This window comes from Alligator mississippiensis, chromosome 7 (genome assembly GCF_030867095.1).
Source record: "Alligator mississippiensis isolate rAllMis1 chromosome 7, rAllMis1, whole genome shotgun sequence".
Taxonomy (NCBI): Eukaryota; Metazoa; Chordata; order Crocodylia; family Alligatoridae; genus Alligator; species Alligator mississippiensis.
The window spans coordinates 54,886,398-54,913,217 of NC_081830.1; the positions used below are offsets into that span (position 1 = coordinate 54,886,398).

Consider the following 26,820-nt stretch of genomic DNA (forward strand, 5'->3'; position numbering starts at 1 on the left):
GAACTGTGGGCAGGGTCGGGGGGAAGCAGTGAGGGGCCTGATCCTTTTTTTTTCCCTAGAGCCTGCCCACCTCTCCTGTGGCTGGGGGAAAGGCTGCTGGCAGGCCCTGAGCTGTGCAGGGAGGGAGGATCCTTCCCTCTGCAGTGGCAGACACCCCTGGGCAGCACCCACCCACTAGCAGCACATTTGGGTGGTCCTAATGGGGCGGGCTGTTGCTGTGGAGGAAAGGATTGTCCCCTCCCGCAGCTCATGACCCTCTAGCACCTTGCCTCCCAGCCATGGGAGAAGCAGGCAGGCTCGGGGGGAGAGGGGAAGAAAAAGGGATTGAGCCCCTCACTGCATTTTTTTTTTTTTTTGTGGAGCCTACCCATGACAGCAGGGGGAACAGGGAAGGTGGGTGAGGTGATGGGGGGCCTTAACTGATTTGACAGAAGGCCCTAAATTGCAATGGTGGGTTTTTAATCGACACAAAAACCCACCAATTAAAAACCCACCGTTTCACAATTTAGGGAGAACTAAACCCCCATCACGTGTACAAGCAGCCTGTGGGCTCAGTGTGAAAGCTTTGCCAGTTTACATTCACAGCACAAAACTGTATGAAACTTTGGAGTCTACATAGCTTTGATATAAAAAAAGATTTGAACTAGTGGTTTTAACTAAGTTTAGGGCAAATGGAGAGACCCCAAAAACTCCCAACCAAAAGAAAGAAAATTCACTTTGTTTGTGCGAGCAGTTATGGGGATCCAAATAAAAGTCATTGTTAACTCCCAGCTAGAACTGCCACATTGCAAAGAAGTTCATGAAACATATAGTTACAACACTTGATCATGAAGGGGTTCACTGGTTTGTCCTCGAGATTATCACAACCCAATCCTGCAGTGGCTCTGTGCACCAAGTGCACTACAGCCTTGCTGAAATAGATCCTTCAATACCTAATACATTGCTTTGTGGAGATATTTTCATGAAAAAAAAAAGTTTTGTATAGATGACAGACCTAAGAACAGACAGAAATATTTCTCTAGATCTATTTGTTTGAAAAACAAATGCATTTTCTCCTATTGTGCTTGCAACAAAAATATTGCAATATTCTTCTCATGCATGAAAATCAGAAAATGAATCCCTCTTATTATCAAAAGTGAAAAGACTAACCTGTTCACATTACAGGAATAAGGTAAATAAAAACATGAGTAGCTACCATCAAGAATTCAAAAGCAAATTACATTTTTTAAACTTTGTTTCTATTTTAATAAAGCTAATATGATGTTAGATATTCCCAGTTTTAAAAATAGTCATTTCAAGTGTCTCCACAGTGGGTCAGTTAGGGATAATTTTATTAATTTTCAGACCTCACTTATTAATGAGGTCTGAAAAAGGGCTTTCACTTGGTTGTGCTCCAGGCCGTTACTGACCACCACAGCAACTTCACAAACATGAATGCCAGCTGGGGGGGCAGTGCCCACGATGCCCATGTGTTTTTTACTATTCCACCCTGCCAGCCCGGGTGCAAAGCAGCCACTTCACACTGTAACAAGAAACCCTTTCTTGCCAGCACCCCCTAGTTTGTGCATTTCTTTTTCCTTCTGAGTATTGGCAGAGACCTAGCACACTCATTGCATGGGTGTGTCAAGGCTCTGAGCAAGTCAGAAAGCTGAAGTGGCTTTCTGTAGGAGAAACCTAGAAACTACATCTACATATCAATTAAGCTCAGTGTCACTAAAGAAAACAAAAGAACTAAAATATCCATTTCAAAGCAAAGCCTGTAAGAGACAAGAAAAGCAGAGGTGCACCGAAAGTGTGACTGTATCCTGGTGCTAATCTAACTCACTTACTGTCCCCAGTAGCCTTTGATCCTCACTACCTGACATTGCATTTTTATATATTTCTCACAGTGCATTTTTATATTTCAGCTGTCTCATCTTTACCATGGCATTTTGTATTTTATATTTTATACTTTTAAACCTTTAAGGAATGTACTCCCTGTAGAATGAAGTCACTCCCTGGACCATTATTAAAAACTGCACTGAAATTGTAACTGTAAAGTGATAAAATCTGCTATATTGGGCTGATCCCTTGAGCAAATGTGAGTATGTATGATGATCAGTAGGTAATTAGATGACAATAGCCTAGCCAAAGGAATTTAAATTAACAAAACTCTACTCTACAAGCCATTTTAGGCTAATCAAGCTAAGGAACAGATTCCTGGGGCTGAGCACCCACCCTACTGACTATTCCTGCAACCCTTAACAATACCATTAATTAATCAAAATCACAAACTGACTCCCAAAACTGTATGTAGGGGCAGTTGAGACCCCTGTAACTAACAGCTTTCAGTTACTACTCAAGACCCACGTGGGACAGCGACCTCTGGATTGAGCACCCAAAATGATACTGAGGCATCACACAAGTCTGCCAGAAAAGGATAAAAGGCAGTGAAGCATGATCCGCAGGGGTGCCCTCTCATCTAGCACCTGACCTACTAAGGACAAGCAGGTGACCCCCTTCTGGAAAAGACATCACCTTGAAGGAAGCTGACCATTGACAGCAGACTGCAGGGCCTCAGATATGTAGATATACTGACACCAGTGCTCACACATTCACTACAGCAGTTACTATACACTATACTACATGGGTTTAAATGACATGGGTTTGAATGAGTAACTGCATGTGTGTGTGTGCACGCACACTAAGGTAACCAGTTCCTCTCATAACTCAAAGTTTGCATTTATGATTTTACTGGTAACTTCACATGCCATCCAATGAACTAGAATTTATGATGATCCCAAGAGTTGGTCCTTTGTAGCCAATAACACCAGGGGTACTGGTCCTGCAGCTGGGTCCATGGTGATCCTGCCCCTCCTCATCGGGGATCCCATCTACCTGCTCCTGCCCTGGCTCATGCAGCCCTACACCAGCCAGCATTGCCCCCACCAAATGCATTTTAACCTGTGCCTGGGCCAGACCTGCACCCTGGTGGAGTGCGCCTTCAGCTGCCTCAAGGGCTGCTGGAACACCCTCACAATCCACCTCGTGTTCACCAAGGACAAACTTCCCTCTGTCACTGTCACAGCCTGCATGCTGCATAACATCTATGAGGCCTGGGGGAGCTCTTTCATGAAGCCCAGGCAAAGGTGGTGCAGTGGGTAGAAGATGCCTGGCAGCGGGAGCACCACCTGTGGTAGGAATGACAGCAACATTGGTGGCCACCCCACCGAGGCCCTGGGTGAGCCACACACCCACCACCAGGGGCCAGGGCACCAGATGCAAGAGGCGCTGGCCAACCACTTACTCCTGCAATTCCCGCTGTAGCCCACCTGGACAGCCACCCACCAACTCCCACCCCTCCTGCCCACTTCCACCACCACACTTGCTGCAGACATATCTCAGAAAATCGAGTTTTTATTCCCCTCACATCAAACAGGCACCCCCCTCCCCCCACAACAGAGTCCTTCTCCCCCATCCCTTCTCAACAAACAGAACACCTTCCCCCCCTCTCCCTGCCAACAACAGAACCCCTCCACCATCCACCCCACACACCAACAATAAAAGAGCCTCTTCCTTGTGCAAACTATTTACAATGTGGTTGTTTCCCAAGAGTACGCACAACATGGCAAGTCTAGCATGGGGGTCTTGCCCAGGGGAGATGGCAGCTGGTTCATAGATTCATAGATGTTAGGGTTGGAAGGGACCTCAATAGATCATTGAGTCCGACCTCCTGCATAGGCAGGAAAGAGTGCTGGGTCTAGATGACCCCAGCTAGATGCATATCCAACCTCCTCTTGAAGACCCCCAGGGTAGGGGAGAGCCCCACCTCCCTTGGGAGCTCATTCCAGACCTTGGCCACGCTAACTGTGAAGAAGTTCTTCCTAATGTCCAGTCTAAATCTGCTCTCTGCTAGCTTGTGGCCATTATTTCTTGTAACCCCCGGGGGTGCCTTGGTGAATAAAACCTCACCAATTCCCTTCTGTGCCCCCGTGATGAACTTAGAGGCAGCCACAAGGTCGCCTCTCAACCTTCTCTTGCGGAGGCTGAAAAGGTCCAGGTTCTTTAATCTCTCCTCGTAGGGCTTGGCCTGCAAGCCCTTAACCATACGAGTGGCCCTTCTCTGGACCCTCTCCAGGTTATCCGCATCCCTCTTGAAGTGCGGTGCCCAGAATTGCACGCAGTATTCCAACTGCGGTCTGACCAGCGCCCGATAGAGGGGAAGTATCACCTCTTTGAATCTATTCGTCATGCATCTGCTGATGCATGATAAAGTGCCATTAGCTTTTCTGATGGCTTTGTCACACTGCCGACTCATGTTCATCTTGGAGTCTACTAGGATTCCAAGATCCCTTTCCACTTCCGTTCCACCAAGCAGGTCATTTCCTAGGCAGTAGGTATGCTGGACATTTTTCCTCCCTAGGTGCAGCACTTTGCATTTCTCCTTGTTGAATTGCATTCTGTTGTTTTCTGCCCACTTGTCCAACCTATCCAGGTCCACTTGCAGCTGTTCCCTGCCCTCCGGCGTGTCCACTTCTCTTCTGGTGGTCTCCTGGTGCTGGCAGCTCTCTCTCCACCAGCCTGTGTCCAGGGCCAGTGGGGCCAGCATGTGGTCCTGGCCCCACTGCAGGCAGCTGTGGCTCCATGTGGAGCCGGAGCATGCAGGGGGCTTGGGCCCAGGGGTGGGGGGAGCTGGTGGTGGAAAACCCAGGGCATGGGCTGTTTGAGACACTTTGCAACATTTCTGAAATGCGATGTTGTGTACCAGGTGCTGCATGCTGCCTGGCCTCAGATTGGGAGCTGGGCATGCATGGGTGCCCAGGGACCATGCTAAGTCAGCTGGGCAGGCCCAGACACAGGCAGCCTCCAGACAAGCCCCCATCCCCACTCACTCCCCTGGGGCAGATGGGCTGCTGGGTGCTGAGCATGAACAGCCTGCCTCCCCCACCCCATTCCCAGGCCAGGCCAGGCCAGGCTCGGCTCCTGGCAGCCCCTGCTGCCATGGCTCCCAACCCTTTTGCCCCGACCCCTTCTCCTACAGGCCAGAATGTCTCTTGTGCTGCTGCCAAGCCCACAGGGGGTGTAAAACTCCTAGATGACTGGAATGAGGAGCTGCCTGTGCCACCACCCTCTTTACAGGGGGCCTCTCCAGGGAGGTGCCTCAGGGCAAGCCCCCCACTACACCAGCACTGAGCCCAGAGTGTGCCCCTGCTGTGATTGTCCTGAGTGTGCTGCATGAAGAGCTGTTTGTGTGGACTGAGGGGTGCCTGACCCACTACGTCCTGCTGCTGATTGCCATGGTGCCCTGGGTGCACCTGTACAAATGGCATGGGGCCCTGAGTTTCAACTGCACAAGGGGCAAGCCCAGGTTGCCCCACAACCTCTGCTGCTGTCAGGAGAGCTACCTGTGGCTGCACTACAGGTCTCTGCCCCATACAGCTGAGGAGAACATCGCTGCCAGAGTTGACACATCCCTCAGCATGTGAGAGGCTCACGCCCAACTAGCTGCAGGGACACAGACTTCTCGGTAAAGTTTTGCAGTAACTCAGTAAAATTTTGCACTCAGACTTTTTGCTCATTAAAGTATCTCACCTCCTTGCATTCTGTAGGGAGGGAACCCACAGGTGAAGGGAGTGCATCTGGGTATGAGGGAGCAGGGCCCGGGGCCAGGGCAGAGAGGGCAATCCCCCCAATGCAGGTCTTACCACATGGCTGAGGCTGGCATGGCCAGTAGTTCCACTCAGTTCTTGCTAGCGGCGATGGCATGCAGCTCTGGGCGGTATTCTCTGGACAGCAAAACATGGCGAGCTGGTGCCCAAGCAGGGACCACATCCAGGGAGGAGCTGGCACTGCTGGCAGTCATCAGTGACATGGCTGGCTGTGCCCCATGGCTGGGGCTGAGGCTTTGGAGCTGTCAAGACAGGCACTGACCTGGTCTCCCTGAGATGCTGGTGGAGGCTGCAGATGGGGAGCTCAGATACTGAGTCAGGCCAGGGTGGGGGCTTGGGCAGCTGCCCATGCCGTTGTACACGGCACAGCTGTGGCCAAGGTCTTGGGGCTTGAGGATCTCTGTCAGTTGCTGCATAAAGGGCATGGACTTGTAGGCACTTCCCAACTGACAATTGTGGTCAGTGATGGTGACCCACTGTGCCTGCAAGACCCTGTGCCCTGCAAGACCCTGCAGCACTTCCTTGCCAACCGGTCATGCCCACACTCCCACATCTGTCCTTATAGCCCCTCATACACATGGGCATTGGAGCATCCGCTCCGTGTGAACTGGCACCGCAACTCCACCTCACTCCATAGTGCCACAGGGTCACTAGTCTCCTCCTGAGACCAGTTGAGACCCCAGATGATGGTCACTGGCATGGGTGATGACGAGGCTATTGGGACTCCTGTACTGGCTCTCCACACAGCTGTCCCAGTGCTGCTGGGCCTGGGCAGCTGCCTGCAGTGCCCAGCACAGGGGCCTGGAGTGAGACTGGGAGCTGTGTGGCAAGGCAACACCCCACAGGACCAGCAGGCTCCAGGCAGGCTGCTGGGGGCGGGCTGCCAGCAGCTGGAGCTGGCCCTGGCAGCCAGGAGCTGCCTGCAGCTGGGCCTGGGTGCTGGCAAGCTTGGCAGGAACCTGAAGCAGCCTGCAGGACTGGATGGCATGGGTCCTGGTAGGCACACAGCATTGAGGTACCAAACAGTAGTGCCAGGGTGCAGGCAGGCCGGTGCAGCTAGTCTGTGACCTGCCCAGGGGGACACAGGGGCCTAGAGTGACCTCAGGTTCCCTGCATGTGCCTGCAGGCTTTTAAGGGCCTGAGGCTGGGGCTGCTATAGAGCTGCCCCAGCCCTGGGGCAGGAGAGGCTCCCGGCTCTGGAGCCCTGGGGCTAGCCCTGAAGCCAGGACTGACTGGGACCAAATCTGCTCCCAGCTGGCGTCTACACATGCATTACTGCGCAGTAATTACTTGCAAGTAAATTTGCTACCTGCATTTTCAGGTAGCAAATTTACTCATGAGTAGCATCATTTACTGCACAGTAAGTGTGCGCACATGTAGATGTGCACACTTACTGCACAGTAAATTATGCTACTGTGCTGTAAAGCTTCTGATGTAGATGCGAGCAATGTCACCTATCTGAGTCATGCATTTAACTTAATCTTTGTGAGATGACCTTTTATATTTTTGTTAAATGTTAATTACTTTTATATATGGTTTATGACAGTTCCTTAGATAATATACATTTATAGCCAAGTCACTGAGTGTTTACGCATCCATTTTTCCAGCCTTACTAAAAACACATGAAAAAGTGAGTCCGCTATAGGTCTGGTTGTGATCAGTTGTAGTGATGCAAACTGCAAACCAAAGACAGTATCAGGCTGACAGTACTGTAACAAAGCCCTAGCAGCAGGAATAAAGAAAAAGGAATACAAATAACTCAGGATTGGCAAGACAGCCTCAAAACAGAGAGACTCTGCAATTTTGCATGAACTCAAAGACAGTCTTGCATTCTAAACAGAGCATCTGTTCCATCTGAAATAAAGGTCATTAATCCAGTCATTTACACTACAGAGTAATAAATCTCATTCTTTCTGTGGGAGAAACTGCTACTCCAGGACCGTATATTTCATCATGTGCAATTAGCCTACAAATGTTTTATCACAAATCACAGATTCACAGAAGTTTAGTGGGGGCTGGAAGGAACTTCCTGAAATCTCCAGGTCCAGCCCCTCTGCTCTGGGCAGGAAAGACTGCTGGGGTCAAATAACCTGAGCAAAGTGTGTGGCCAGTCTCCTTTTGTAGATCTCCATGGTAGGTGCCTGCACCACCCCCTCTGGGAGTCTATTCCAGAGTCTGGTTACACAAACCATGAAGAAGTTTTTCCTTATATCCAGTCTAAAACCTACTTCTAGGAGTTTATGACCATTGCTTCTGGTTTTCCCTTGGGGTGCTTTGGTGAATAGTTGTTCACCTACCCCCTGATGCTCTCCTCAATATATTTGTAAGCTGCCACCAAAACCGCCTAAGTCTTCTCTTTTCCAGGCTGAACAGTCCCATCCCATATCTGTCAGCCTCTCCTTGTATGGCTTGCTCCTCAGGCCTCTAATCATACGAGTGGCTCTTCTCTGGACTCCCTCAGGCTTCTCCACATCCTTCTTGAAGAGTGGTACCCCATTCTTGTGGAGAACTGGATGCAGTATTCCAGCTGTGGCCTCACCAATGCCAAGTACAGCGGGAGAATGGGAGAGCAGAACAATGGAAAGTTTTTTCTGGTCTTTGACTCCAAATACACTAAAACACATTCAGTACTCCCTCTCTCATGTAACGCAGGACACACTCTTCCTCTTCAGGAAGTGCCAGTACAATATAGAGAAAGTGAGAACATAGGAAATACACCACGTTTAAACTAGATTCAACTGTAAAAATACTTGGTTACATTTTCTACTAAAAATAAGAAATCCCTATGGAAACGAAGCTGGGCTATTTTCAACAAAGCGTAAATATAATGCCTCATAATACAAAAAAGTTACAAAAAAAAAAAAAGAAGGAAAATTCAGTATCTAAATACACCCAGGTGATTTTGGGTCAGATTCTAATTCAATTATTTCACTAGAATTATTCCAGATTTACATCAATTGAACAGAGAAAACTCTGCCCCGAGTATAAAATCCTACATTGAGTCTCTGCAGAACTGCCTTACAAGACGCCTGAGGACTTAGAGACCTCAATTAATGTGAGAATCACAAATAACACCACAAGAAACCAGAGCAAAATATTTTCCTTTGTCCAAACTGTCCCAAAAACAAAAACTAAGCAAAACAAAAACCCAAAATGAACAAAGAAAGCCCCACTACATCTCACAAAGGTTCAGAATAAGAAAGGGCTAAATTTATCTCAACTCAGAAAGTAAAGGAGAAAATGAGTGAGATTTGTGCAGCTGCTGACAAACTAAATACCTGATCAACTGGAAATCTGCACATTTTATTCTATTTTTTCCCTAACCCAACCTTAGGAGAGAGGGAAGGCAAAAGGGATGTCCTTTAAAACCCTAATGACTGTGACCTTTTTGTCTGCCTTCCAGTCCCAAGAGATACCTGAAGGCTACAATGTCTATTACTGCCCTTCTGAAAAACAAAATTTAATGTCAAAGAATAAGAATTTCTATTCAAGCAAAATACGTATTCTTTCCAAATGATGTCCCTGGATACTAGCTACTATTTGTGAAGAAACTCTTTCAAGCAATTTCTTTAAATTGTCATTTTGTATCCCACTAAGGATATCCCATATGACACTATCCTGCAAAACTAAATGTGATGTGGTTTAAGACTGCAGGATTTTTTCAACATTGCATAAAAAGATAATAGGATTATCCTCCAAAATACTAGGATTTGACTTACTCTATGGTCTCTCCTGGTAGAAGGATATCTCTTTTGCCCCAGCAGTTCTATCAGTGGCCCAAGACTGGCTAAGTGGCTCTTTCCAAGGAAGCACGATCAGAAGTACACTGATTCACTCAATTAATAGGATTCCTATGGAACCCTTAGGACTTCAAGCTGCCAGCTTTCTGCTGGCACCTAGTGGCAATATTACACCTGCCTGTTCTGTTGCGATTTCCTGCAGTTGTTAGGTGCTATGTCCAAATTCAGGGGTGTAGGTTGTAGCCGTGTTGACGAAGGGTTTTTGAACCCGAAAGCTTGCTTAATAACTATTCTCCAACTAGTTGGGTTGGTCTAATAAACGATATCAAATTCACCCAAGGAACCTTGTCTGCCTATGTCCAAATTCAGACAGCTATGGCAATTGGTTGCATTCTTTTTTGCATTGAATTCTCAAAAGATTGGGTATGTTTTCTAAAATTTTTCTAGTGTTTTCTCCCTTGACCCAATCCTGAAATATCACAGACCAAGATGCTGGGTTGTTTTGGGTTTTTTTTTTAATTTGAACTTTGTCTCATCTGTAACTTGAAAAATTATGAAATGCAAAAGATGGTACAAAGCACAGTGGTGTTTAAGCAAAATTCTAGATGATATTTTAATGAAACAAAAGTTCAGTAAGGAAAAGATAGAGTACCTGAAAGGGAGACACTTCCTAGGCAAAGACAATCAGGCAAATTCAGTTCTTGTGTACCAGCATGAGCAAAAGCTAAATTTGGTCCAGAAACTTTAGCTAAAGAAAACAAAAAGGTAATTATTATATCAACACACTGCAGCTCTAAAAGTACTGGCACCACTGGAGAAATCTGTAGACTGCCTGATTTGGGAATGGGAAACAGTAATCCCACAGGGACAACATGTAACAAGCATCACTCAGAATATCCTCAAAGACCATCTCTTATTGCTATGTTCATTAACAACAAGCTATAAATAAAATATCAATAATAGGGCAAAAAAGAGAAATGTGCCCAAGAGGAACTGCCAGGCTCATTTTCAATTTAAAATGTCACCTCCTTAACATTATTGAAATGAACATAGGAGTTTGCATACAAAAATATTTGTAATGAATTCTTGGTCTCTGATAAAAAGCTTTAAGATGCAGTAGCACAACATTATCCTGGAATAATAAACTCATTTCAGAGTCTTTCTTTATTTTTTTTTATTATTCTCACAAACATTATTTTTCCACCATCATTTTTCTCCTCTTGTTTGTATACCTCCAACTCTAGACAGAACAGTGTGCTTTTTTACAATAAGGTCTTGTAACTCACTACTCTTAACAGTAACTGCTTTGTGGCCTGCCCCCCTCCCGCAATCAACTTCAACTGACTTGCACTCCTAAGCTAAGTACAGGAAGTCAAAAAAGTCTGAAGCTGAATTGATTCAATCTTTGAAGGTTATTCTAAGATGTGTAAATTGAACTGATAAGCAAGTGAACAGACATTCGCTTATGATTCTGGAAATGCAGCCACATGCCTGCACTGGCTCAGGCCAGAAGCTGGGGACTTGCTAGAGCACGCCTCCCTGCTCAGCTGGAGCAGACAGCTTAGGCCAAGGTTAGCTGGCCTACCCTGTGAGGGTGAGCTTGTTGGGGAGGTGCAAAGCATCCTGGGATACTGGGGGTCTAAGAGATTAGTTGAATCCAGAGGGTATCTGGGACAGAAGTTCAGTAATCCAATTTTACCTAACTCAGTAAATTCTGATACTGCATCCATCTAGGTTTACTCTAAAAGCAGTTTAGGTACACTGAACTTCTGTTGTGTTACACATTTGAACCAGTTTCTGATCACTTATACTGGTTTATGTGTAATTTCTGTCCCTAAACCTCCTGCTAGAGCAAACAGCCCAGGACAGGCAGGGGTCCTGCTGAATGACAGTATGTACAATGGATAAGATACTCTGGGGTTCTAGGTAATATGAACTTGTTCCAAAATTTAACAAGTATGTAAAATGAAAAATACCTTTCCAGGTAGGTGTCTTTCAGTTGGGTATCTTATCTTAAGAAACATGTTATTATTCAAATAACTGGACCAGAAACTACTTTTGTCTGGGTTACTCTCTGCTTGTATCTTTCATTTTATTAACAATTCAATAGATTTGTACAATACTGACTGCAATATGGAATTAATAAGGCAATACTATCTTTAATTTAGAAATACTACAGAGGAATGGTGCACTGAAGTCTAAAACCCAGATCCACAGAGGTATTCAGGCATCTGTCAGCTTTTTAGTATCTTAAGGCCCACTGTTTTCTTAAAAGCCCTGTACTGAGTTTTTACAAATGGGGTTTCCCTATTTATCCATTTTTTTCATATGGAATATAGCAACTGAATGACATACAAGCTATAAACATCCTATAAACAACCTGTAAACTATGGCATTGAGGGATAAGGCTAAAGTGACAGTTTTAGATTTGATATCCATTGCAAGGCATCATCAGTAGCCTGGTGTCAGTCTTCAATGCAACCATTAAAATGATAAATATAATACTCCTCTAGGATGTATGCTATGATTTGGATTTTGCCACATGCACACTTGGGTTCTTTCAAAAAAATTCCATTCATGTAGTAGGTAGTTGCATCTACCTTGTCCAGTACAAACCCTGTTGTCCAGCAAAGCAAAGCCAGGAGGTTTAGATGTGGGGTCTGTGATAAGAAATGCATTAAAGATGTTAATTGTGTTCCATTGCTAGATCCATTTTTCCTTGATGTAAACATTTCCCAATATAGAAAGCATATCCTTGGTGAGGCCAGCCATGCCCAAGGACAGCAGAAGAAAGAATATAACCCAAAGTCATTTGGTTGTCATTTAGAACAGGCTCATAACTCAACAGTGAACTGTGACCATGATACCCACCAGTTAGTTAGGGCTACAGTGTTGCTTTTAACCTACAGGCAAAGGGGATGACTTAGTGGTCAAAAAGTACATGTCATATGAAAGCACAGTACATATCATATGAAAACCAGACTATCACATCCTGTTTAACTGGCTAGCCTGATTTCTTATGGGGGGAGAGAGCGAACGAGAGAGAGAGAACGAACATGTCAACAATTAGAAGGACTACTGAGAGAGAGCCTGTGCAGTAATGACTGGGAGCTGAAGCCACAAAGAATGTTTTTAAGCGTTCTGTTCATTCTTGGTATTTCTGTCATCTGTATGGAATTATTGCCTCTTTAATTTTGAAACTTGGTACATTTTATTTCAAGACAACTTTACATGTCTTTCTATGTGATATTCATTGCAACAGTATTCTAACATTACACAATAGTCATATGATCCACTGCATGTTTTATGAGACAGACACGACACATGAAAATTAAAAACAGGTTCCTTGTCTGGATGCTGCACAGTAACTGCAGGGAAGAAAGAATGAGAGTGCGAGCCCAGGGATTAGAGTGGAGGAAAAGAGGGAAGGAAAAAACAGGATGAGACAAACAGTACCATCACTCACTTTGAAAGATCTATCTAAATAACTGCTCAGATTCACTGTATCCTGCTCAGAGTGCAACTTGCCTTTGCCAATCTGAAAGATCACTCACTAGCATATATTCATGGGAGTGTACAGTTGTATTATGCCACTATAGTCCATCATGGTCATTGCAAATAATGATAACTATGCCTAGAGCCTGAATATTTTTTTAGTAAGTCTGCAATTTTCATACATAAACATCTTTGTTTGAACTACAAAAGATTCTGAGTGGATGTAGAATTCAAGTGAATCATGGTTGTAACCACAACATAACAGACAAGATTTACTGATTACTCTAAAACCCATGGTTCATCCTTTACTGAAAATACTAGGCTCTATCTTATACTCAGCCATTTGCCCACTGAAGGTCTTAGTAATAAATAATGGTGGGATGTGGCTTCTTCTATGTTAAATATAGAGGATTCACTGCATTTCATATATCTAAACATTAATCTGAGCAGTTATTTGGACACACCCATTCAAGTGAGCAATTGTACCATTTGTAAATCTGCTAATGTAGGCTCTTAAGTAGTGATGTTGGGCCATTCGCTAGCTACACTCAAAATATGTCTCCACCAATAGTGCTTGTGAAGGGAGTAAAGGGGGTCCTGAGGAGAGCCCAGGAGGGATGGGAGCATGAACTACTTACCTTCACTGAAGGGAGGAGCCACCGTGGTGAGAAGGACCAGCCCCAAAGGTTTAGGAGCACATGCTCCTTCCATATTGGAGAAAGGGGTGTTGGTCTTGACATTTCAGGCCCTGGAGAAGGGTGGAAAAGAGGAGCGGCAGCGAATGAGAGAGACCAGAACCAGAAGTGGCTGGAGCTGCCAATCTCCCAAAGAAGACAGGAGAGAATGGACTGAGCTCCAGGAGAAAAATCAGTTGGGGAAACCCTGGCTATGGAACAGAGATAGCCTGCCAGGAAACAGCCTGACAGAGTGGAGTGGACACAACAGTGGCTGGAGGCAGTGAAGAGACTGTGAAAGGGAGAAGCAGCCATGAGTCTCAAAGGGGCCCTGCCCTTTCAGGCCATTTGCTTTTTCCCCCCCCCTTTATCTTGGTTTAGGGGTTTAGGGGCTTGTTTGTTTGTTTGTTTGTGGTTTTTTTTTACCTTTGTCTCCTCTTTCTCTCCAGCTAAAAAAATAAAGAGGAGAGAGGGAAGGTAGCTGGCCTGCCCTAATGTGGGACTGTTAAAATAAAATCAGCCCCAAGGGAGGCATCTGTCCCAACCAGGGAACTGGGCCATGAACTGCAGCTGGGTCTTGCAGCTGGGAAACTGGGGATTCATGGAATGGCACAAATGATATGGTCATGAACACTCTGATCGATATATCATTGACTGAAGTGATTCTGGCTTATTTAGATTCTGGACTTGTGATCTTTCTTTTTATGGAAAGAACTTCTGGTTGAAGTCTACCAGCCTGAGCAGTGGGGTGAATTGATATGAGTTTGTTTTCTGTTAAGACCCAGAATGAATTGACCTAAATTGATTAAGGAGTGTACCTGGTAGCCGTGTTGGTCTGAGATAAGAAGACATACAAAAAAACTAGAACTCTTGGTTCCAAAATGATACCTTTTATTAAACCAACTGGGAAATCGCAAAGGACAAATTTCTTGAGATTTCCCAGTTGGTCTAATAAAAAGGTATCATTTTGGAACCATGGGTTCTAGTTTTTTGTATGTCTTGAATTGATTAAAACATTCCTGAGTTGAAGGCTGATTTTGCGGTCATTATTTTTTACTTTATTTATACAAATATATATGGAGTGTTATGCAACATCCAAAGCAACTAACAATTTATTGACTCTACTGAAGACAGGACATGGTGAGAGTGGGGTGTAAGCAGAAGAGGAGCCTGATGAAGAATTGGCCCGGGTGGGCAAGGAGGGTTATTGCTCGACCTGCACTCATCTCCCCATAAACTTCAATCAACATCAAGGTATGGAAGCCAAAAGATGGTCATTCCAGGCCCGGTGATCATTGGATATGCTCAACCTTCTCACAGCTCATCCCAGGAAGGTCTCAGGGGATCACAGCCATATAATATCTCCACTCAACAATACTCTACCTTTTTGGCTGATAGGTCAGATGGGCAGTGCCCAATCCCTCCATGGGCCAGATCCAGTAGGGCTCCATCTGGCTGTGCAGAGGAGAAAATGGGGCAGCCTGGCCCTGAGCCAGCCACACAGTGGAAAAGGGCTTGGGCCAGCCCCAACTTGGCCCCATGGAGGGAAGAGCCCATGGCCCAGCTTTGATCAGCCTCATCAGGGGAGGAGGGTATGGCCCAGTCCATAGGAGAAAGGGGACATGGCCCAGCTTCAACCTTGCTGGGTGGAGGGAAGGGGTCACGGCCCAGCACTGAAGGTGGAGGGGTTGGGGGAGTGTGGCTTGACCCCAAACCAGCCATGCAGGGGGAGGGGTCATGGCCCAGCCCTATGGAGAAAAAGGCGTGCAACCCGCCAGTCCAGAGGGAAGCGAGCATGAACTAGCTCCAATCTGGCCATTCTGAGAGGAAAGTTGTGGCCCAGCTCTGACCTGCCTTGTGGGGCTTGGGATTTTGGCAGCAAGGGGGCATGGCAATACTGCCACTACGCTCCCACCACCAAATTTCCCAAACCATGGCAGACCCCAGGCTGGATTCCAAGGCTCCGTGGCCTGCATCTGGTCCCATGGGCTGGAGGTTGGGCACCCCTGATTTATACTGTCTGTATATGGCATATGTTCTAATCAAATGTATCATGTACAGGGGAATACCTCAAAAATCAGTCCTTGTGAGCAGATATAATTTGTGAGCCTCTGCAAAGGTCAGAGTAGGAAAACAATTTTCATTTTATTTGACCTTGTTTTACTACTTTAGACAGAGAGTGTTCCTGTTTTAACCAAATGCACTTCCTATTTGGATTACATGATTAGATCATTTAATTAGCAGGAATTATATTTATAGCCATTTAAGCTAGAATGAAAAGATATAAGGAGACCAACTCTCATACTTGGTGGATGAAAGGTTCTGTAAGATGATCACAAGCTAAAATCAGGCACAAATCCTACTCCTACCCCAAGCCCAACTCTTGTGCAACATTGCATAACTGGCCAAGTATATTGTATGCCCCCTTTTTTGAGTCTTAAGCTACTATTGGAAGCTAAATCATGGAAAAATGATGGGTCAGTGTTCTGGATCTACCATAAAAACTCCATCTATGTTCAGTAAGAGCAACATATAAAATCTGTATTTCAACTCACCTTGGATGAACAGGATAAAAAAGGCAAAATACAAACACAAGTGCATTATCTGTCATTCTTATAAGTATACTCCACAGAAAGCCTTGAAAATTGAGACCAACCTTGCAACTGTTTATATAACTTGTCCCTCAGTCCTCACACTGCTCTTGACTGGAATAGGGCAGACCATCTGAGCAAGGCTATTTTTGTTGATGTACATTAGAGGAATTAACTGTAAATTGTTTTTTCATCATTATATCAATATTTAAATCATTCAGGGCAGGATTTTTTCCAGCCTCTCTGACTAGCTGCACAATAAAAATGATAGAACTCCTCCACATGTATTTCATTAAAATGTTTTTTAAAAGGATCTTTAAGAAAGTGCCTATATTGGTTTTACAAAAAAAGGCACAGAAGACCCCCCTCACACACACACACACACACACACACACACAAAGAAACACCAAAAAAAAAAACCTACCTAATTGCTATTGTGATAGTAATAAAGGAATCAAAGACAGATATTCAAAAATAAATTAGTGTTTTCATTGTTATACATAGGACAGAAATGCATCAAACCTCCTATTCTTTTGACGCAACACAAAGAGCCTTCCTTTGAAAATATAAGCAAATAATTACACACTTAATTTGCATCTGTCTAAATTGGATATTTCTGCAAGCAAATGACCAATTATGTCTGGCCTGCTTGCATATGCAAATACCAACAAATTAAGTGCACACTGGCAGCACACAGTTTCAAAATTAGGCCCTAAATGTTGTAGCTGGTTTAAAGCCACATATAAAAATCTCAATCCAGTAAAAATCAAGAACAAGAAAACAAAGCATTGGCAGTTATTTAAGAGTCCTCTCCAAAAAACAAGGAGAAACTTCTTAGACCACACACACCCAAAAAATGCTTAACCTTCATTGTATATTTTATGACTGTATTTCTCTGCTTTTGCATGCTTGATTGTAAATGCCTCTATAAGTAACTTTTAATTTGTATTTCTCCTAGTATCTTTTAACCCAGAGAAATATTTGGGGACTTAAGAAAGGGGTGGAAAGTACAGGAGTCATTATTTACAATAACCCTAAATAGCCAAATCCTAGTTCTACTATGGGAGGTTTGTCATGAGCTCCAAGAGGATCAGAATCAGACCCTGGAGTGAAAACCTAAGTTCCAGGAATTGATGGTGCACAGGAACTGATGGGCTGAATGGGTGCCCTCCTAACCCACCAAAACCTGCTGGCTCTACTGCAGTGGTTCAGAAATAATTTGGGGTTGCATATCCTTTCTTAAATCTGTTATACTGTTGTGTAATCCCTGGTATGGATAATAAAGTAATATTTTATGACCTTATAACCACATAATGACCTCTCTCAGCCACCTTAAAGAACGCTTTCTTCATTTTTCCCCTCTATATTTTCCCTTTCCTTTTTCCTGATTTTCCATTCTTACATCCTGCATGTCCTCTAGAAACCAGACACATACCCCTACAAATTATGTACCCCAGTCTGAGAGAGACTGGTCTTTATCTCTACTGTCTCAGCACAGAAAATAACTACAGGACAAAGTCTGCCTTTTCTCATCCTATAAGGATAATCAATCTCAATCCAATGCCAAGAGCATGGCTGAGCAAAGAAGAGCAATAAACAATACTTCCCACCCGCCCCCCAAGACATTTTGCAAACAAAATGGTAGTCAGTCCTACTTAGAAGTATTTCCCTGAATTTCCACAAGAGAGAAGATAATGCTTTCTATTTGCAGGCAATCCATTCCAGAAATTGTTAAAGAACAGTGTAATAGTGTGAAAATGCCACGCCTGGCCAAGGTGTCTCTTGTAATGCACCACTGTAACACTGGGTTTGTTTGCTTCAAGTCAAAGTCAGGTACCCATTTTAGTTTTTCTTTCGTTTTTGTTTTTTTGTTTTTTTTGGGGGGGGGGGAGACTCAACTCTTGCAAGAATTAATTACAAAGGATCATTCTCGTGCCTTCAAATCTCATAGATATATCTTAAATAAAAGTAGTTTTTGTTTTTTGTTTTTTTATCTTGCTCTGCTATGTATTATCACTGATTAAGTCAAATCTCTCATAGCTTTTTCTATAAACTTCATTTCTTTCAGAGCCCAGTAAGGATACCTACTAAGTATCTCATGCTATGCATAACTGTGTGTGCCTGCAATAAAAAAGCCAAAATGTATCTTTCTGTGCTCAAGTCTAAGATATTGGACATGAAGCAACAATGAGGTCACAAATGAAATGAAGTCTGATTTCCATGGTATGAATTTTTGGCCTCCTTAGTATGCACAGTAACTGATCCAAAGACTGAATGGCTAAATTATAGTGTTCCCGCCACAGTAATACAATCCAGATAAATCAATTTTCACAGAAACTTGGTTAAAATCAAATGTCCTTCTAATTTTCTCATCATGCCTGCCATAAACTAGATAAAGTAATGCCACCAAACCTGGAATGTATTGACATACACCCCCATAATCACTCTCTTAAAATATCTGTATAGCTTCTTAATGTTAATCTCTGAATTATTTTTGTTATAATTAAAGGTTGTGTGTCCTTGTGAAAAATCCTAAAATTAAAAATTAAGTTTTTAGTGCTAATTGCAGGGGTGGAGGGTTGCCTGTGGCTGCAGTTCAAGGAATGTTCCTCTAAAAGACAGTTAAAAAATCCATAGGGCCACACTTTCAAAGTGGCGCACACAAATTTTGTGCAACAAAATCAGCATGCCCCACTGCATGCATAAAATCTTGTATTTGGGTGTTCAAACAGATAGAGTCAACTATAAGCACACATCTGCAAGGGCACTTATGATCTGCAGAAATCATGAATTGGGCATAGATGATAATATGGCCATTTGGGCTATGATAATATTGGCTAATATTACCTGGAAGATTCATTCACATAGTAGATGTGATGGTTGCCATCCACTTTGGAATAATCAATTGGAGAAAAATGCTAAGGTCTGAACAAGGCTGCAAGTTTACCAAAACTGGTGGTTGGCCCATTCAGATCTCCTGTTAGGAGCTCATTCATAAAAGTTCGCTTTGTTCATAGATACTTCAAAAATCAGCACTTGTCTTTGGGAAATAAAGAGATGTAATTCGTATTATAGTGCCATAGCATAGTATGACAGCAGGAAAATTCATCACATACTGGCCACATCGAGCAGTGAACTGCATAGTTGTTACTGTGTAGTCATTTAGTAGTTGCATAACCAAGCACTAAATGAGTGCACAGTAACCAGTGTTACTGGGCAGTAACATCCCCACATGGGTTTTTCTGAGGCTACTGTGCAATAGCAACAGGTTATTTCATATTTAATAACAGGTAATAATATTTAATAAATTAGTACCCCCAATGTTACTGTACAGTAGCAATGAGTAGCAATAGCTCGTTGCTACTGTGCAGTAGTGTCTCATGTACACACGGCTGCTGCCTTGCTAAAAGATGAGTATGAAATACCAGAAAAATATGTAATAAACTAGCATTTTTTCTTTCTTGAATTCTGTTGGATTCTGACTTGCAGAACATTGTGTTTTTGGGAATAAAATGTAAACTCTAAACTTCAGGCAAGAAGTCTTCCTACACTGAAATACCATATGTGATCATTACAGAGAACTGGATGCGCCTCAGACCTCTTCATAGCATGCAAATCCAGCTGAACTCTGAAAGCAAAGTACAAAGCATAGTATCCAACTCTTACCCCCTGCATGGCATCAGCCCATGCATGTGTGAAGCCACTAAAGTGAACCACACATTCATTTATTTTAATCAGAGGTTCTTAGCCTTTTCTGACTACATAGAAAACAAAATTATGAATCAAATGTATCCCTAAGTAAACACAATACCACCAAAAGCAGTGAAGTTTTGCCATTAAAACTGAGGATTTGGCCAACTAATTTTATTTCATGCCTGTTTCACCAGAGGCACTGCATCTGAAAAAACATCTTTGCATTGTTTTTAGAAGAAAATATTGTTTTAATTTCTTGTTCTGAATGGCAGGCAGAGCTGCCTTTTAGATATTGAGTAGTCATGCACTGGAAAATCATTTTCAGTCATGCTTTCCATTATCCAACTGCATCAGCAATACTCTTCAACTGGAAAATCAATTCATTTTAAAATTTATTAATCCTTTTTAGGTGTCCTTTGTGGAGCACACAGACCTGAGCTCTTCTATCATCCCCTCCCCCCTCCCCTACTGTCACAAGTGCATTGTTTTTTGTTAAAGCTGTTAAACCAATGCCCTACGACTACTGCCATCATTCTATTGCTTCTTTTTTATTTTTGTATTTGGTTTTTTTTATTCAGATAGTGCTATCGAGTGGTTGGCAAAGGCAGCTACAAGTCAGACAGCTGGTTTCCATCCTGGGCTATCACTAATTCTTTGTACAACTAGGGATTAGTCACTTAACCTCCCAATCTCTAATTTGCCAATGTGTAAAATGGTATAATACTGCACAGGATCATTTTGAGGCCTAATTAACTGACAGTAAAAGGCTTTGATATCTGCTTTGTAAAAATTATTTCTACAAAAGTGCACGTGTATAAAGTCCTAATTGCTGCCAGCTGGCCATTCATCCCAGGCAAAAACACTAGCTCCTTCCCTCATGTATTTTCTTCGGTGGGCCTAGGTGGCACACTTGTTATTTCCAATTCCAGGTTTTGCTCTAAATACAGTCCATTTGATTTCTCTTAATGTTGCACCAAGCTCCCTGATCCAGGGAAATGCTACAAACTCATTTGATGCCACTAATGTAACCAAACAATGCTAAGCAATATAGTATTTTTAGAAATGGAAAATGAGTCCTACAGGCATGTTCAGCTCTAGATCTAGGTCCAAACTCTCAGAACATAATTTCCTTTTAAAAAAAGAAATTGGAATATTGAGGGGGAGTCTTAACAACAGTCTACTGGGACTGGATAGTAGGTATGTGAAGCGGGCTGTATTTGATTCGGATTCAGATTCAGCCCAATACAGGGGACAGTGATTCAATTCATTGATTCAGATCACTGTCCTGATTTGATTCGGCCAAATCTGAAGATCTGATGCTGATTCAGAGAATCAGCATTTTGGCCATAGACACAGCTTTAAATGTTTTTTCTACATACCTCAAGATACCAGGCACGGCTCAGGAACACTGAGATGGTGGGGTGGATGGAGTGTCCCAAGAAGTTTGTTGGGGGGGGGGGGCACATGCTCAGCAGTGGACCCTCCCTGCACCCTGTACCAGGGGGCTCAGTAGTGGGCCGTGGAAGACTCCAGTTGCCCCGCCAGACCCAGGAGATACCAGTCACCAAGCCGGGGGCCGAGGGGGGTGGTCCCCTGCATGCTCTGCGGTGGACCTGGAAGTGGACCAGAAGTGCTTCTGATCCACTTCTGGGTCGACTGTGGAGCATGCTGGGGACCCCCAACACTCCCGTGGGATGCTCCATCTGCCCCAGCATCTCAGCATTCACAAGCCACCTGGCAGCTTGAGCTATGTAGAAACAACATATAAAGCTGTGTCTATGTCTGAATCATTGAATCTCTCCAACTTGATTTGGAAGGTTCTGATTCAATTCAGAGAGATTAAAGGGTCTCCTGATTTGATTTGGATCCAGAGATTCGGCTGCCGAATCAAGCCAAATCGAATCAGCAACCAAAGCTTTGCATAGCCCTACTGGATAGAGCTTGACCCTTACATTACATAAGTACTGAAAATGGAGAGGGAGGTTGTGCTTTCCCTCAACCCATGTAACCAATTAAAGATACCTTGTTACAATGCTGTGGCGAAACAAAAAACCAATTATTAAAGGTAAGTGTGCCCCTCTTGATTTTCTATGTACGCTGGAAACCACTGTCAGGTCTGAAGCCCCTCCTCAGCTGCAGAGATTGTGTATCACACCATGCTTACATCACTGAGGGTGGCTCCAATATATTGCTCAAGACTTGGAATTGCTCCACCTGCTCCACGTTTGCTGTTAGGAGCTGAAAGAATTGTAATTTCATCTGCTTAACAGATGCTCATGATTTTCTTCTTGCAAGCCAACATGTCATACAAAAATATTTTTAAAATAATTAACAGGATTCCTACTCAGTTCACTGTTCAAGCTCCACATAAGGTAAAGCTCAGACAGTTCCGAAGAAACTAAAACTCTGGAATATGTCTAGAACTTTAACAGCATTCATTTAAATCTTCCTGAATGACATTTATGGTTTTCTATGTAGATGAATTTGCAGAGGGCTGGTATGCAGAAATCTCCCATAACACTGGGAACATTATGCAGCCCTATAACCTGTCATGACCCTATACAGAGGCAAGTACAAGGGGAAATTATGGTAAAAAATAAAGTATATTCTAATGGGGGGGGGAATCAAATTTATGCCTATAGTCCAAAGCTTCATAACTGACTGCCTTTTATCTCTGACCTCAAATAAGGGATCTTTTACAAAGGTAGAAGCTGAATAATCTAGTGCTCTAAGATTTGTTACAAGGCAATGGTCTACTATTTAGTGGACCGACACAATATGTGTCCTCTCCCCACCTTGCTCTATGCTATATAATGACTGAGAAGTGTTCAGATTATCATCTGACATTATTGTGTTGCTCTTTATACCCTTTGCCATGGTAAATTTGATCTTGCCTCCCTAAATCTAACGCCAACACAACCAGATGTTCAATTATCAAGTGAGGTCACACAGGCAAACTTAAAGAGATGATTAAAGCAGAAGTCCAACAATCTAAAAATGTTTTTGAGTCAGAAAAGGTTGTGTTACAAAGTAAAATGGCTAAAGTATTTGGCTTTTTCACCACTGGTTTATAACAGCACAGGAATTACAAGATGAAATTAGAGCTTCCATAAAGAATAAATATTATTTTTGTGGTAACAGAAGTGAATTGAAGTTCTCTCACAGAACCTCACAGTGAGAATATTAAGAATTGCCATGAGCTATTGATTTCTGATCTCAGGCCTGAGATGAAACAGGAAGCTTTCTTTGAGGGAGGCAATGGAGCAGTTCCAAGGAATAAAGAAAAGGCTCTTCCTATTCTTTCTTCTACTAAAGCCCCACACAAACATCTGGGGGTATATCCAGAAGACTGCAGATGCACAGGCGAGTGGAGGGAGGCAGGGGACAAATGGTGGTAATGTTCAACCCCTAGGAGCTAAGTTTACAAGGCGGTGAGCTCAGAAAGCTCACTGCATATGCACTGCACAGCCAAAGGGGGATGTGGTCACACAACCACAATCCTACTTTTACACCCACCATGCACACATCCATTTTTTGTTTTGTCCTTTTGGAGAAGCAATGTAAAGGGCATTATAATTTACACTATTATAGTACTTGGAGCCTTGAGGGGCTGTCTAATACGGGGACACTCAGAAAAATTAATCTGAATGAGCTAATATTATAGATTTAAGTGAATGAGTTATTCACTTTAAAATTCATTCCAATTAATTTTCTTTGGGATTTGTCTATACAAAGCTTATAGGGAAAATTAATCTAAATTATTTTGAGTAGATTAATTAAACCACATTAAACCCCTGTTTAGACTCTTATTGAGAATTCAGTTATTTCATAGATTTCATAGACATTAGGGCTGGAAGGGACCTCGGAAGATCATTGAGTCCAGCCCCCTGCCCAAATGGCAGGAAGTCAGCTGGGGTCATAGGATCCCAGCAAGATAAGCATCCAGTTTGCTCTTGAAGGTGTTCAATGTAGGCGCTTGAACCACCTCCAGTGGCAGGCTGTTCCAGACCTTGGGGGCTTGGACAATAAAGAAATTCTTCCTTATGTCCAGCCTGAAACAGTCTTGCAGTAGTTTATGACCGTTCGACCTAGTCGTCATCCCTTGGGGCACTCTGGTGAACAAATGTTCCCCCAGATACTGGTGGTCACCCCTGATAAACTTATAGGTGGCCATCAGATCACCCCTGAGCCTGCGCTTTTCCCGGCTAAAGAGCCCCAGGGCTCTCAGCCTGTCATCGTAGGGTCTGCTTCCCTGACCTCTGATCATGCGCGTGGCTCTTCTCTGGACTCTCTCAAGCTTCTCCACATCCGTTTTGAATTGTGGAGCCCAAAACTGGACGCAGTATTCCAGCTGCGGCCTCACTAAGGCCGAGTACAAGGGGAGAATGACATCCCGGGATTTGCTTGAGAAGCATCTATGGATGCAAGCCAGCGTTTTGGTCGCTTTACTAGCCGCAGCATCGCACTGCAGGCTCATGTTCATCTTGTGGTCAATGATGACCCCCAAGTCTCTTTCTTGCATAGTGCTAGCCAGCATAGCACTGCCGAGCCTATAAGGATGCTGCGGGTTTTTCTTCCCAAGGTGGAGAACCTTGCATTTATCGGCGTTGAACACCATCAGATCCTCGTCCGCCCACTTGCTGAGCCTGTCCAGGTCAGCCTGGATCACCCTCCTGTCTTCTGGTGTGGATGCTTTGCCCCAAAGTTTGGTGTCACCGGCGAACTTGGCCAGTCTGCTTCTGACTCCAGTGTCCACATCATTAATGAAGATGTTGAACAGTATGGGTCCAAGGACAGAGCCTTGGGGGACCCCACTGGTCACAGGACACCATGATGAGTGACTTCCATCAATTACTACCCTCTGGGTCTGACCACGGAGCCAATTTTCCAGCCAGTGGATCGTGGAGGACCCAAGGCGACAATTGGCCAGTTTCTCCAAGAGACGATCATGGGAAACCAGATCGAAGGCTTTTTTGACGTCAAGATATATGACATCAATCTCTTATCCTTATTATTAGGATCAGAGTTTAGCTTGGTTTGCTTTTTCTTTGAAAGTGAATTAATATAAACTGGATTAAGGACACTGGAATTCTGTATGTGTGTCTGCACAAGAATTTAATATGGATTAAATCATCTGCTTTAAAATATATTCATTTAATTATTTCAATGAATCTTGTCATGTAGAAAAAGCCCAATTATGCTGGGTGCTAAACAAACCCAGAGCTGTAAAAGATCTCCATCTCAAATGGCTTAAAATCTAAATATAAATGACAACTGGCACCTATGGACAGACAAGAGAATAAAAACTGGAGATGTCAGTTACAAAATTTCTCTTTTATTCACAAGAGTGACTGTATAATAGTCATGGTAAGTTTGGGAGTGGATAGTCAGGATTTGGAAAGTATGAGGATAATTACAAGTATGGACATAGTTTCTTCCACGTGTTGGGGCTAATTTGAGCTTGATGAGTAGTGTAAAGCAGTCTTAGAGTCAGCATAGCCAACCAGGGCAAGATCAGGCCAGCCAAAAAAACAAAATCAATTATTTAAAGTTCTACCTGAGATGACAGGAGAAGAGGGGGATAAAGCCACTTTGCCATCACCACTTCCTGTGTTAGGTTGTGCAAAAAAAAAAAAAAAAATCAGGCCTAATTTTAGATTCTTCCTTTTCAAGAAACTAACACAGCATTTTACTGCAATGCTGCTTCATCTTCAAAAGGCTACATGGAGAAAGAGAAAATAAGTGGTTTGTGCAAAATCAACCAACAAGCCAATGATAGACCTGGGATCACAGTTTGAGAGTGCCATGCTTCCAGCCTTATCCTCAGTCTACCATATGGGTCACTGTCATGGACAAAATCCAGGTAAAATGGAGTTTTTGGAATTATGAATTCCCACAAATCAAAGCAAAAAAAAAAAATGAATCCTTGCAATCCCAGATGACCAAGTTTGCCAGTTCCTCCAAGGACAAGAGATAGAAGAGACTAAGATCTCCAAATATGATTAAGCATAGGAAAAAAAAAAAACTATAACTACTAAATGTGAAAGGTATGCATCTGTGAACAAGTGAGGACACCTACAGCAAATTCTCAGTGTTGATGGGCCTTTCAAATGTCCCTGTAATGGCCTCCATGAGCAGCAGCTGTGCTTGTGCTGTAACTAGCTGACTACTGCAGAAATCTGCCATATTTTGTAGTAATAAATTGGACCCTGTTTGATCTTTGGACCTGTTTCCTCCTGTTTATCCTAATCTCTTCCTCTTTCCTTGTGCATGCGCACAATGCAAGATGGTAGCTGAATATGATTTATTGTGTAGAGGGACTGTCCTTTTGTCCTATATTCAAATAACAGCTATTTAGATAATGCTAATGGAAGAGTTTGAAAGGAAGAGCAAGTATCTTCTCCGAGTTCCAAAATCGATATGTATTAGACTACCACCAAGACACTTACTTTCACAATACCCATGCTTCCACAACACCCATGCTTAAGTCCAGCAATTAAAAAGAGTGGAACATTCACAGGGGTCCTCTAAACTCTTCAAAATCTCTCCCTGGTTGATATGTACTCTCAGGACCCCTCTGGGCTGCCTACTCTACCTGCCTAGTCTGGGCTTGGTGTAGATATGACCAGGAGAAGTTTGCTTCCCAACAGAAGCCCCAGACTCAACAGGGAGGTGGTATAGGCATAGACTTAGTGATTCTTTTCATGGGGACGGATTGTTCCATGTAGGTCTAGTATGGGTTCCCTTGCATCTTTTCCTCAATCGGCTCGTAATAGCCACTGCCACAGACAAGTTAAATGATATGAACCATGGGATATCTGCTCCAGTATAGTAATTCCTAAATTCTTGTCATTAAGCAGCAGCAGTGACAATCTAGTAATTCTCAAAAATAAATATTGTTTGTACTGTTTGTTTTAAATGACATTAAAATATTAAATTATCTATGCAAATTCTATGAGTACTGGCTTTATAGAAGAGA

At 43.5% G+C, this 26,820-nt stretch overlaps 1 protein-coding gene across 4 annotated transcripts in view; it reads right to left on the reverse strand.

The window, feature by feature from the left end:
* PID1 (phosphotyrosine interaction domain containing 1) overlaps positions 1 to 26,820 on the reverse strand; it is a 225,501-nt gene that overhangs the window by 75,030 nt on the left and 123,651 nt on the right. Inside the window, exon 2 of one of the 4 annotated variants that reach the window (XM_019491791.2) lies at positions 13,522 to 13,631. The exons of the other annotated variants lie outside the window; for them this stretch is intronic. Within the exon in view, the coding sequence (XP_019347336.1) occupies positions 13,522 to 13,631 (110 nt within the window). The remainder of the gene's footprint in view (positions 1 to 13,521; positions 13,632 to 26,820) is intronic. 4 annotated transcript variants of the gene reach the window in all.